This window comes from Gossypium arboreum, chromosome 5 (genome assembly GCF_025698485.1).
Source record: "Gossypium arboreum isolate Shixiya-1 chromosome 5, ASM2569848v2, whole genome shotgun sequence".
NCBI classification, from domain to species: Eukaryota; Viridiplantae; Streptophyta; class Magnoliopsida; order Malvales; family Malvaceae; genus Gossypium; species Gossypium arboreum.
This window is the reverse complement of record NC_069074.1, coordinates 15,007,295-15,020,482: the sequence shown is the minus strand read 5'-3', so window position 1 is coordinate 15,020,482 and position 13,188 is coordinate 15,007,295. Positions and strand designations below refer to the sequence as shown.

General features: G+C 31.1%; 1 protein-coding gene across 1 annotated transcript; it reads right to left on the bottom strand.

The window, feature by feature from the left end:
• Positions 1 to 302: 302 nt before the first annotated feature.
• LOC108450496 (probable WRKY transcription factor 31) lies at positions 303 to 3,011 on the bottom strand. The gene is made up of 6 exons (XM_017748149.2): positions 2,488 to 3,011; positions 2,304 to 2,375; positions 2,007 to 2,171; positions 1,515 to 1,886; positions 1,311 to 1,424; positions 303 to 1,209 (listed from the first exon to the last, which is right to left on the bottom strand). Exons 1-6 carry the CDS (start codon positions 2,830 to 2,832, stop codon positions 592 to 594), a joined length of 1,686 nt encoding a protein of 561 aa, XP_017603638.1. The 5' UTR covers positions 2,833 to 3,011; the 3' UTR covers positions 303 to 591.
• Positions 3,012 to 13,188: the final 10,177 nt, after the last annotated feature.

The window sequence follows — 13,188 nt, the reverse complement described above, 5'->3', positions numbered from 1 at the left end:
AAATGAATTACGTGTCAAACGGTGGTAGCCGTATTTTCTTGACTGTTTATGACAGAACGTAATAATATTCCAATTGAGAAATTATTCATTTTGTTTTTTTTTTCTAGGAATCTTATTTTTACGTTAGTTGTAATATTCTTTTTCTTTTATTATTATTCTTTAAGATTAATCTTTTGTTTTCTTGTAAATGTAGCATTCAATCATTTTACCTTGTTGTGAAGATATTATTGTTTATTGTTCTTGACAAATAAGTTAAAAAATGGATTTAAGAAATTAGATGCATTACGCATTGGAAAAGGAAATTATGGTCATGTTTTTCTGTGTATTTTTACTTGGAAATTCTGAATTGGATTATTGAAATGAAACAGCAATAAGAAAAAATAATGAAGTTTGTGTACGTTTACTAACCCTCTCCCATAACAAAGTACAAAAAGATATAAACATGTAATCTCCACCTAATCCCCCAATTAAAGAACATTGAGAAAAAAATAATAATAACAAGGAAATTGGGTTCAATAAAGAAGTCGTCTCTAAATAATTTACGGGGAAAAAAACCTACTGATCTATTGACTGCTGCTTGTGGTGTTGGCATTACTTGTCGTTGTTGGAAGTGTTGCTGCTACTATTTGGGTGAGCACCACCAATAATGGAGGTGATGGCAGCAGCGAGGGCGGCGGTGAAACTGGGATCATTGGTGATAGCAGCAGTGGCAGCGCTTACTTTGTCAGCCAGCGTGGGAAGCTGAGGCTGCTGCAATTGTGGGTGGCCCAACTGTGAAGACCCCATGTCTTTAGACAACTGCAGGCCTGAGAATTTTGACTGATTAAACGGTGGTTGACCAAAAGCTTGAGGCAATTGAGGGGCAGAAAGTGAGGCTAAGTTTTGGGGTTGGCCGGGAAAAGGGCCATCGAATTGGGGAGGCGGTCTTTGGAATTTAAGAGGATTGGGTGATTGAGTAAGGTCCAATGTTACAGTTGGGAATGGAGCGGAAGCTGAAATGGTTGCCATGCTGGAGGATGGAAGGATGGTCCTGGCAAGCAAATTTGGGTTCATGATCCCGTCTGCACTGGGCATTGACCCTGAAAGCAACATGCTAGCTGCTGCTGATGTTGTTGATGCCATTGCCATGGCAGCTGGAGGAAGTGGGTGATTGTGGTTGCCCTCGTATGTTGTTATCAATATTGTTCTATCTTCAGCGCAGCGTTGAACCTGATCATCACCGTGAATATACCAATCAGTTTCTGGCCTTGAAACAAATAAATCTAGGCAAAGTTCAAAACAAGAGATCATTGAAAAAGATTGAAACGTACTTGTTTTCGGACAGGACAACCAACTGCCATGGTGCATCGGTAATAAGCTCGAGGACAGGGGTTTCCTTTCGCCATCTTTTGTCCATATTTTCTCCATTGACACCCATCACTGATCTGTATCAGATTAACAAATCAATAGATTAGTTTCCAAACAATTTAACAATAACTTCATATCCATCGATTGGAATCTTCACAATAACATACCATGGGAGCTTCCGATCGAGCTCGAACAGAAACACGAGCTTTCCTCATGGTGGCCTCTGTAGATTGTTCAATTGGCTTTGCGGGATTCAGCTTTTGGGCTTTGTTAGGACCCCAGCCATCAGATTCTGGGCTTTCTTCTCTCTTGCCATCCCGCTCCTCCTGATTAAACTGAGAAATTTCATTTTTGCCTTTGATAGAATCCTTGGATGCAACTTCTACGTTGTTCGGAGGAGACCCTGAACGCGTTCTTTCTTCTGATGAAGGATGAGTCATCTCATCTGTCTCAGCTGTGCCTGAATGTGGGACTAGTTCCATAAATTGTCTAGGCACTACCACCTCATCTTTTTTAACTTCGGATTTCACTTCTTGAATCTGAATCCATCCAAGATATTTTATGTCACCAATTTGAATAACAACTGATACTATTATGTTTTGCTCAGTTCCTATGATCCTAAAAAGAATACAAACGTGAGAGAAGAATTATAAAATCACCTCATGTTCTTGGGTGCTTTTGGCTTCAGGGTTCCTGTGTTGTTGCATTAAGGTGACAAGGTGCATCTGGAGAGCAGTGTAGTTGTTGCTGACATGACTAATCATGTTTCTTAACTTCTGATTTTCTGCATTCACACGTTTGAACTCAGCTTGTAATTCCGCCAGCTGAAATCAAGTGAAAAAATTGTCATTCAGTGGGCGAAGATTCCTTGGGCATATATGTAGCTAGCTTGACGATTCATATAGAACCAAAAGCAAGAAAAAAAAAATGTTTCACGTTTAGAGACATCCTCGTACCGCATTCTTTTCTCGCTTATCCTCCGTTTCCGATGATTTACCACCATCAACCGTAAGAAGATGCAACCCAGTCTATAGTTAGAAACAAAACAAAAAAAGCTTCATCGTCAATAATCTAGTCCAACTGTAAATTAATTGCTTTTTAGGAGTTTTTTAAAAGAAGAATAAAAAATAAAACACTTACATTTACATCCAAATGATCAGAGCTTGGACCGTCTCTACCATGAGAAGTAGTCTCCGTCTTGACGGTGACAGTACCGGTTTTCTTTTCATCAACAACCCCGTGTTTCTTATCGGAGAAAAAGTCGACCTCATCAACCGCCACCCGGTTGTCATCGGAGGCAGGTGAGGAGGAAGAGGAGGTTCCAGGGCGGTCCTCCCTGGAGCCAGCAAGGCTAACAGGGAACTGTAACATGTCTGGGTGCTGTTTTAACCGGAAAACTGGTCCAGCGGTGGAATTAGTTTTGTTGTGGAAGAAACTAGACACAGGATCAGAATTACCAAGGGTAAGGCCCCATCCCTTCTCCATAAATAACCTAACAACTGTAACAAGACTTGAACCAGATCAGAGACACCAAATTAAAGATGGGGAGTTGAAAGAAGAAAAAGAAAATGGAGAGATGAGAATTGGGAAGGTGTTTAATATGTGTTACAAAGTCTTTCAAGTCTTCTTTCCGGTGCAAAGGGGTCGCCAATAAAAAGGGGTTTGGAACGTAGACCAGATAGCTGGAGTATACATATTACAATTTTGGATTTTTCATAATTTGACGGGATTTTATTTTTCAATAATTTTTACGTCAGATGGTGCGTCAGCTTGCCATCTGGCAAGTTGAATCCCACCTTTCATTTTCACCCTGAGACACTAAATATAGAGAGGCCAAGGCAACGACGAGTGAAATAACTAAGAAACACTTTCTTTAGCCCATTACCCTTTCGGCTTCTCGGACAATTGACCAAAAGCTAATTCGGATTTCTGTTCATTTTTTTTATTTCAATTTCAAATTTTGATGACATTTAATTAGCAACTTGATTGTTTTTAACTTAAAAATAATTTAAATTAAAATTATTCCATAAAGTAATTAAAGTTCAAAAATTAATCTATTTATAGAGTTGTAAAGGAATTGAATTTGAATGAATACACCTTTATTTATGTTTGTTTGTTTATTTTAATCTTGTTCGAGTTCCTTAATAATTTCAAAACTTTTATTCGTATTCTTTCATTTAAGTTAACGAACAACGAACATGTTCCAATTGAACATGTTCCCAAATAATTTTCATAAATAATACAAGCAAACAATAAATAGAATTATAGACGTATATATTTTATTTTTAGATAGAAAATAATCAAATATATACTAATGCAACAACAATGAGACTTAAATGATTTATTAAACAAACTTTAGACACATATAAATAAGATCGCTCATAAACATAAATAAAATAAATAAATTTTGTTTATGTTCGCTTCATTAATAAATAAATATCAAATTATTATCCATGTTTGCTTATTTAACTGCGTAAATAGACAAAAACCAAACTATTCATCGAATAATCTATTAATTTAACCAAACTCATATATCAACATTGGACAGCATTTTATATAACACAAATTTGAGCAGAGCATCCCATTCATACATAAACTTTAATTTAATATGCAATTTGATATATAAACTTTGATTTAGTGTAATTATATATATGAAATTGAATCATGTTTTTATATATACATGAAACTTTGGCTTTGATTTAATTGTACATATTTAAATAATTGAATAAATAAATTTATTTTTATATCGATTAATTTAATTGTTTATGTATGTAATATCTCAACATAAAATTATATTAATTTGATAATATTATTAGTGATTTATAAAAATGAATCAAACTAAAATTTTATATATAAAATCGTATAAAAAATTAGTGTATAATTTTAATATTTATCTTAATATTAAATGATTGAAATTATCGAGAGGAAAAAATCATAAAGTAGTCCATGAATAAATGTTTGGATAAGAAATTTTTTTATTAGAATTGAAAAAAATAAATTTGTTGTCAAACGTAATTAATTATTAGTAGTTTTGTAGTTGTTAGAATAATAATAATAATAATTGAAAAGTAAAAAATAGAGAGACGGTAGGCGGGTGTGGACGAGAGAGCTTAGGACCGAAAATACGGAGTTATTGCGTCAAGAAAGAGTTTTGACTCCCTTCCTTTGTAAATTTAAAGTAAAACAAAACAAATAAGGGAAGAAATCCGTATATTATTAAATACACCGCCCGAAGGGCGCGGCGCCTTCCACGTGATTAATTTTACAAGCAAATGTTACGCCACGGAAATGACACCATATGTCATCCACCTTATTCCATATTCAAGCAACCAAACTTCAAATTCACGATTTTATTTTGAACGGACTTACAATTTTTATATTTAACTTCAACTAAGAACCAAATTTAAAACTACCCATACAGAACTTCAATCAATTTAATTTACAGCCACGGAGAAATGAATGGAGCTCCAAGCCAAGTCAACGAATTTGACGGATCGGGTGTCATATGACTGGCGACCCGGTGGGGCCGTGGCTTGCTCTGTCGTTGGCCCTATCATGTAGCGTCAGACTCTCACGTTTCAGTATGTTGACTGTATACCCGTGGGAAAGAGTCATTTATTTATTTTATTACTTGCAGTTTCGCCTGGTGTAAACAGTAGCAGGACCATTATCATTTTTAATTAGCTTCCAAAATTTAATATTTTAAACAAAAATCACTCAAAAGCGAAAAAGTCTACAATTAAAATGTTCAAATAAAGTACAACACTTTTTTTTTTTTTTTAATTTGGATGTTGTGACTTGCCCTTCAAAGCTTAGTCTAGTTTGTTATTTTAAGAAATTGAATGAAATTTCTTCTTTTCTACATTTTAATAATATTCGAGGTTCCATTGGTAAACTTATGATAAAATATTGAAATTTTATTTTATTTTATTAACATCAATAATTGCTTTGATGATAATATTTCGGATGAACAAATTTGCCCAAGATTTGGAATATTCTATGGCATTTAAAGTTTTTTTTTTTACATTGCAAAACAGGATCATATAATAAGGTAGGAATAGGGTTGTTTAGAACTCGAATTTATAATATGATGTGAATCAAAATTTTATTAATTATTATTATCTTTTTATATATATGTATTTATTAAAACCATGTATATAAATGATAAATAAAAATATATTAAAAAGCATGTTTATAAAACCCAAACGGATCATTATATTTTAAAGCATGTCTTGACTGCTAAATTAAATAAATTCTAAATCAATTTTCAATTTTGGTTAGCTGTTTATCATTTAATTTAGTTTTTTTTGAATTACAATAATAGGTAAAGTCCGAACAATCAATACGAATAGCACAACTTGAACCCAGATTACTAATAATAATAATAATAACTTTGGTAATTCAAACTTATGAGTACTTAGCATATAAAATTTTGGTTTAATATTTGTCCCTCACATGAATTTATAAAAAATATATTATAAATTTTACGATAACATTAACTTTGGTTAAACATGTAATATATATATATATATATATATATATATATATATATATATATATATATATATATATATATAAATGATCTTTTGTAATTGTATAAATTAAATTTTGATTAAATTTAAATTTTAACAATCAGTAATATTTTATCCCTATATTATCATTTTACACTTCATACACAAACAATTTCATTCATCCAAAAAAGAAAGTAAATGAATATATACAAATTAAAATTTTATATAATTGAATAAATAAATAAATAAGTCTACAAAATTTTATACTGTTACAAGCTTACGAATTGGGAATGGGATGTAATAGCTAAAATTCAAACCATGGACTTTGAGGTGTAAATATAAAATTTTAACCATTGTTGTAAAAATGTCATGTCAACTATTGAACCAATTAAAATTTAATCAATATAATAATATTAAATCAAAAATCATATATTATATTATACATTAGATTAAAATTTAACATAAAATTAAGATTTAGGTAAAAGACGACTCAGAAAAGAACAAAGTAGTGGCTGCAGATTCAAATATTACATGAATTAGGTGCATGGTTTGATTTATTGATCACTTAGTACTGATACATTAAAAGACCAAAAATACTAAAAGACACATTGAGCTAATTTGTTTTTTTGAACAAACCCCTATAGTTTGATTTATATTTAAATCGGCCCTTATATTAATAGTTTTGTTTAAGGATATCCCAGTTAAAGATTAAGGATTTATTACTTGTCTGAGTGTAAAATAAAAGTATAAGACTTATCAAACAAAATGACAAAAATCAAAAGCTTATTTTACTATACTAGCCTATATTTAATTTTTCCATATATAATCACACCTATTGATGTCTCGTATTTTGAATACGGCAGACGGCAGAAGGGTTTTTTGCAACCTCCAGTGACGACCTTGTTTTGCATTTTTCTCTCTTAGTTACTTTATGATTACCTTTGAAAATGGATGGAACATGTTGAATGAAGGGCCAAAAGTTAATGACTAAATCGAATTGTATCCCAACTTATACATAGAAAAAACTAGTTTCCTTTCTTTACGCTGCGATGCTTTCAACAACTTTAGCATCCAACAATGAAAACATAAACAAGAAAGGACGTCGACATGTACTACGTTTTCTTCTGAATTTTCTTCTTTAGCCAAAACCATGTGTTTGGACTTGGAATTCATGTAACACTACCAAACTAGTTCACATGCATTGACGTTGTCCTATTTAGAAAGGTTGCTTTTTTTTACCATGCACCACATATTTATATATTTCTTTTTTGAACATAAGATAGGAGATAGGGGTTTATCACATGTTTAACCCTATCGAAGACTTGATATCAATTTTCTTTTTCGCTCCATCAGTGATTTACTGTTAAAATTCATGTTTTAAAAATTATAATGTTTCTAATGAGTCTTAACTCGATGGGCATGTGTATTATCCTCCTATTAATGGGTAGGTACTTTTAATTATCGTATCAAAAAGAGTAAATATGATCAAAACCTATAATAAAATTATTCAAAAAAACTAAGTTTAATTTTTTATTGATTTTACATAAAAAATTAAAAGATAATAGTATAATTTAGATAGATGAATGTGAATATTAAAATGTTTAATTAGTAATTTATTTTGACGAATTAATTAATGACAGCTATTTTTGATATATCGCAAAAGAACAGGCACTGGATGCAGACGTGAGGGAGGAAAAACATACTGATAACTCACCAATTTTTTTCTCGGTTAATGGCAAACCTAAGTTGAAGTCAAATTTCAGTTGTTTAATGTAACTGCTAATTTAGGTTTTTAATAAGGTCAAAATAGGCTGTTAGTCCCTGTAATTTGGCAAGATCTGAATTTTAATTCGTGTACTTAAAAAAGTTAAAAATTAACTCCTCTTATTTTTTCTAATTTAAAAAACTCAATCCTACCGTTAACACTGTTAGTATTTTCTATCAAAATCTAATCAATTTGGTATGTTGATTAAACTATTCTCATACGATGTTGTATACAATTGTCAAAAAATAAACATGTTAAGTTGACAAGTTTTGATGGAAATTACCAACAAATGTAAAGATTGGATTAGATTTTTTAAATTAAAAAAGTAGTAGGAGGGTTGGGAGTTTAACTTTTAAAGTACAAAGACTAAATATAAAATTCCAGAGAAGTACAAGGTTAATATCATATTTTAACCTTTTAATATTATTCTAGATGCATGTGATTGCTATGATCATTTCCTTAAATTTCTAATTTTCTGATACATGACAAAATAAAATATATAAAGAGAAATCGGGATTGAATTTTCTCAAGAATTAGATCTAAAGTTGATGAATTTTGAAGTTAAAACCAGTTGAGACGTTTTCCCAATATTAGGAGCTTTTCAAGTCAAAAAATATTTAGTAGCAGTCAACGGATGTAGGTAATAAAAATTAACCTTTCCCTCTGTTTCAAACATCAACGACGACACCCCTCACGTTCCTCTTCAGTCCTCCCACCAAAAACTTTCTTGGTCCTCTTTTGCAGCTTTTAAAGATACATATATTATGATAAAAGTGAACCAATGAATAATGGATACAAGGAAGCTTAAGATAATTAATTAATGAAAAATAATAATTTATGACTTTTGATTTACCTGTTCTAGAACCATATGCCCGTCGACGCTAAACATTTCAGGACAATAGTTGAATCTATAGTAATAGTATTAATATTAATATTATTACAGTTGAATTTACTAATAATGTTAATATATATATATATATATATATATATATGTTGCTTGGTCTAGGGTTTGGTTACAGGTTAAGGTAGCAAGAAAGCATGTCAAATGTCAATGCCCCTTCACACTAAACTATCCAAATTTCCAAAAACCCAAAATTAAAACAAAATCAACATTGGAGAATAAAAACAAATTTGACTGTAGATTTTTCGTTGACTATCTGGAGCTAACTGCGTGGCTCAATATTAAAGGCCCAAATAAGTCTAAACTACTAATATTTTATTTCATATTTAAAAAAAAAAAAAAAGCATACATGAAACACGGCAAAAATAAAATAAAAACTGTTAACGTCCCGTAATTCAAACAGCCAGCCATTCCATGAATACAAGTTTGCCTGCTGCAGTTTTCTATTACATATACACACATTAAAAATCTATTTTATTTTTATTTTTATTTTTATTTTTATTTTTATTTTTAAATTTAAGGATTGAAAATAATTGATGAATTGAAAGCCGGGGGTGGGGGGCCGGGGAATTCATTCAGCCATTATTTATGCGTGGTTAAACCGTGTCTCTCTTAATTTCAAACCCTTTGGGATCGATTTAGTATTATTTAATGGGGTCATCGTTAATTTGTCAAAATAACCAGCAAATTAACTTGATTAGTCCTCTTGTGGTTGTATTGTGCATAAGAAAGAGACGATGGATTTGAAAACCCACCTGTTCTTGATGTTTTCATTCTTGTTTTAAGCAGGAATTCTCCAATGAGTAGGTATCCCTATTTATTAATTAATAGGAAGAAAGAAATTGGATGTTGATTATGAGATTAGTTTTTCCTTTTGGCGTTGAGTTATCAATTAATCAAATGAGGATGCATGATTAAATACTGATAAACATATCAAATCAAGACTCATGCTCAGGATTATACAGGAGATAAGGAGTGGCATTAATATAAGCAGAAAATAGAGAAGACAAACAACAAGTAAAGACCAAAAATAGTTGATGAGATGCATTAATTAAAAGATCAATCACCCACATTGTCTTGACTCAAAATTTGGATTAGTATGATGCCATTTGACAATAACATGTTTCCCTTAAATTTGGCAGCTAATCGTATTTTAATTATCCTTCTCCGTCAATCCCAACCCCTTAATCGAGGAAAATCAATTGATTCCAGCTATATATGTATGAGAAACAAAGATCGAGGGCTAATACCGGTGAAGTTGAAATTTGGAAGTGAAGGTGGTCAGTGGTGGGTGGCGGGGATTCCAGTCAAACCAAAATATGGGCCATTAGACTTTTTTTCATAGTGAAGGGTGGACTCTTAAAAGAAAAGAATTTAAAAAGGACATTCCACATTACTACTTATATGGATATACCTTAAGATACCTTTCACACATACGCTACTTTTTAACCATTCCATTTCTGGTAAATGTTTCAAAGAGGACTTGTACGATATTTATATTAAAAAATTAATAAATTAGTCATTGCACGTTAAATTAAAAAAATTAAATTAATTTTTAATTAAGAACTTATCCATTTATCTATAAAAATTATACGTTTAGTTATTCTGTTAATTATGTTAATTTTTAACGGTAAATGTTTAAAAAAATTAATTTATTATTATCCAAAGATTTCTCCGGTAAACTTTTTCTTCGAAATTGAATGTCACATTTTGATTATTGGCCTTAAATTTGTATGGTAGAAGTGAATAAAATTTACACAGAGAGTATAATGATTCGTCACAGCTAATGCTGGTTTCACAGCCTTTTCAACTCATCCCATCTTGTCAATGTAACTTCTTCCCTAGATAGCTTTTATATTTGACGATTTAAATTGGGGCCAAGAAATATATTAAAAAAAAGGTGTATATGTTTGACAAATAGGGAATAAATTTCACAGGATTTTATTTTAAAACATGATCTGTCTTTTTCGATGACAGTTCTGGTTATTCGTCAAATTTCAAGGTTTCTAATTTCTTCCATACCCTTCTTCATTGAACCTAGTCTCTAATTAAATCAGCCATGACCTAATTTCACAAATATTTATTGAATGGGAAACGTAAAAAAGAGTGTTCATTCATTTTCAAGTATCAACCAGCTACCCATATATATATATATAATTTAGAGGTGGGGGCAAAACAAATATAAATATGAGCCCAAGTGATGCAAAAGGGCCTTTGTTGATACTTGATGGACCATAGAGAAGTTCAGGTTCACATGGACATATAGGCTTACCCTAACAAAGACGATAATAATAAAATAAACTGTTATTGGGCATTTGAGCTCTTAGTGTTGCATATGTTGTATGCAAATGATACTTTTAATCCTATCCAATTTTATATTATGATCCATGATGTTACATTTTATAATAAGCTTATCGAATGTTAGTTTTAAGCTTTCGAAATGCAGATAAGAAACGAAGACTTGGTAAGACAACGGTAGACCAACAGAGATGAGGAAGTAAGGCCAGCGAATAAAGATGAAGAGGAGAGGCGGGGACCGACAAAGAGAGATAACAAGGAAGGGAGAACGACTGTTATTCAACTAATTGATGAGAGTGAAGAGGAGAAGGGAAAATGTCTTAATGGGATAAACATCAAGACATTTTCCTTAAGAAAGTATTGGTTTAACTTGTGTTTTGGAGAATATTTTCTTTTGAAAATTTATTTTCCGCTAAATAAACACCATAAAATAATGAAAATATTTTACGAAAAATAAACATCAAGTCATTATTTTATGGTGTTTATTTAGCGGAAAATAAATTTCAAATTATTAAATAATGTCAATATGTCGCAATACATTGTGTAATCTTATTGTAACTTATTTTAATTTCAAATTTTAAAATTTAAACTAATTTATCCTTTGTTTTGATTATTTTAATCAGTTTAGACAAAAAATCAAAATAAAATTTAATTAAAATTAAAAACAAAAATATTTTCTTAATAGTGAACTAGAAAGTCCCATACTTTGAAATTATAATTATTTACTCTAATGTTTTATTTATTAGCATATTAATTATCATTGCAATTATTATTGATGATACAATCACTTTTAGGAATTAGCATGTTTGTGATTTATAAATTTAATTCAATATCATATATTTATTTTTTAATATATAATTTGTAATAAAAATAAGAATTATAATAATTGATAATAATTTTATGAAAATGAAATTAAAAATATTAAAAGAAAAAACTTTTTAAAAGATATTTTATTACAATAATAATTTAGTAAAATATACTCTTATTTAATCTTATATTCCTTCAACCAAAACTGGTGAAAGTATTATGGAAGCCCTCTTTAAGAGTCAAATTGCATTTTGCTCCTTTTACTAAAAAATAGGCAAATTAGTCCTTATATCTTAGATCAAAGAGCAAATTGATCCATTGTGTTAAAAATTTCATACATTTCTATTGTTAAAAATTGGAATGGTTGACAGAATAACCAACCAATTACATCTGGCGTGTCAAGTGCACATTATTCTGACATGTAGTGACTAGATTTTAATAGTCTAAATGGAACAAAGTACTAATTGATCTAACATATAAGAACTAATTTACTCATTTTTAATAGAACGATAAAATACAATTTGACTCTTAATAAAAGAACTTTCATGGTACTTTTACCGCCAAGCACCTGATATTACACCAAATATATCACCCATATGAACCAAAGAAAGCAATGTGACATATTATCACGAAACATAATCTTACATCCTGTAATAAATATCATTTACTTAATTTGTGTTTGGTTTTTAACTCAACTTTCAACAACCCAGATATGAAAAATTAAGATGCCAAACACTTGCAATAAAGTATGCATGCAGTCTTGTTTCCTTCTCCAACTCCACGGTGAGCTGCCATTACTATTAAAAGATCTACCATGTGGGACCTGAGTTCTTAATGTTGTCCATCACCCAATATGGTGTTATTACAACTTCATAAAGATGGTGGAAGTATGTAGCCACTGGTCTCAACCTAAAATCCTGTCGTGCTGTAAAAATTTGAGTCCTTGCTCCGTTTCACCAACCCTGGTTTAATATGGTAGAAAAGTAGCATTTACTTGGCATATGGCAAATGACAATGGGAAGCTTTACATTCCTTAGAAACTTCGATTCTGAACACTTAACGAACAAGTATGTGCCAAGGAAAAAAACAAAAGTAACTCGTATGATTGCAACAATCAATTAAGCATTGGCGATAAGGCATGCAAAACAATATATGTAGGCAATGACAAGAAAAGTGACAAAACCAGAGTGGCTTCCCAACCTTTATTTTTTACCGAAAGCTGAATTAACCAATAAGCAGAAAGGAATTTAAATGGTGGCTGCCACATGAAGAAAGAAAAAAGCAAACACTCTGATTGGGTTTTACTTGAAAAGGACGTCATTTTGAAGATGCCACAAAAATCAGCCACGCAATGCGTCAAAAAGGGGTCTAACAAAAGCAATTACAATGAAAAAGGTTCATAACCAGCTGACTAACCAACCAACCAACCAAGTTATGACAAGGAAGGTTGGGTTTGTGAAAAAATATGAGTTGGGCAGATCGGTTGGGTTTATTAGGTTTCTGTCTTCCCTTCTCTCAACTAAATTCCAACTGCACCAATCCTTTTGCCTTGTCTTGCA

Coding starts and splice junctions, on each gene's coding strand:
- LOC108450496 (XM_017748149.2), bottom strand. CDS start 2,832: ATGGAGAAGGGATGGGGCCTTACCCTTGGTAATTCTGATCCTGTGTCT. Junction 1,887..2,006: donor AAAGCACCCAAGAACATGAG/GTGATTTTATAA, acceptor GGATGGATTCAG/ATTCAAGAAGTGAAATCCGA. Junction 1,210..1,310: donor GTTGTCCTGTCCGAAAACAA/GTACGTTTCAAT, acceptor GGTGATGATCAG/GTTCAACGCTGCGCTGAAGA.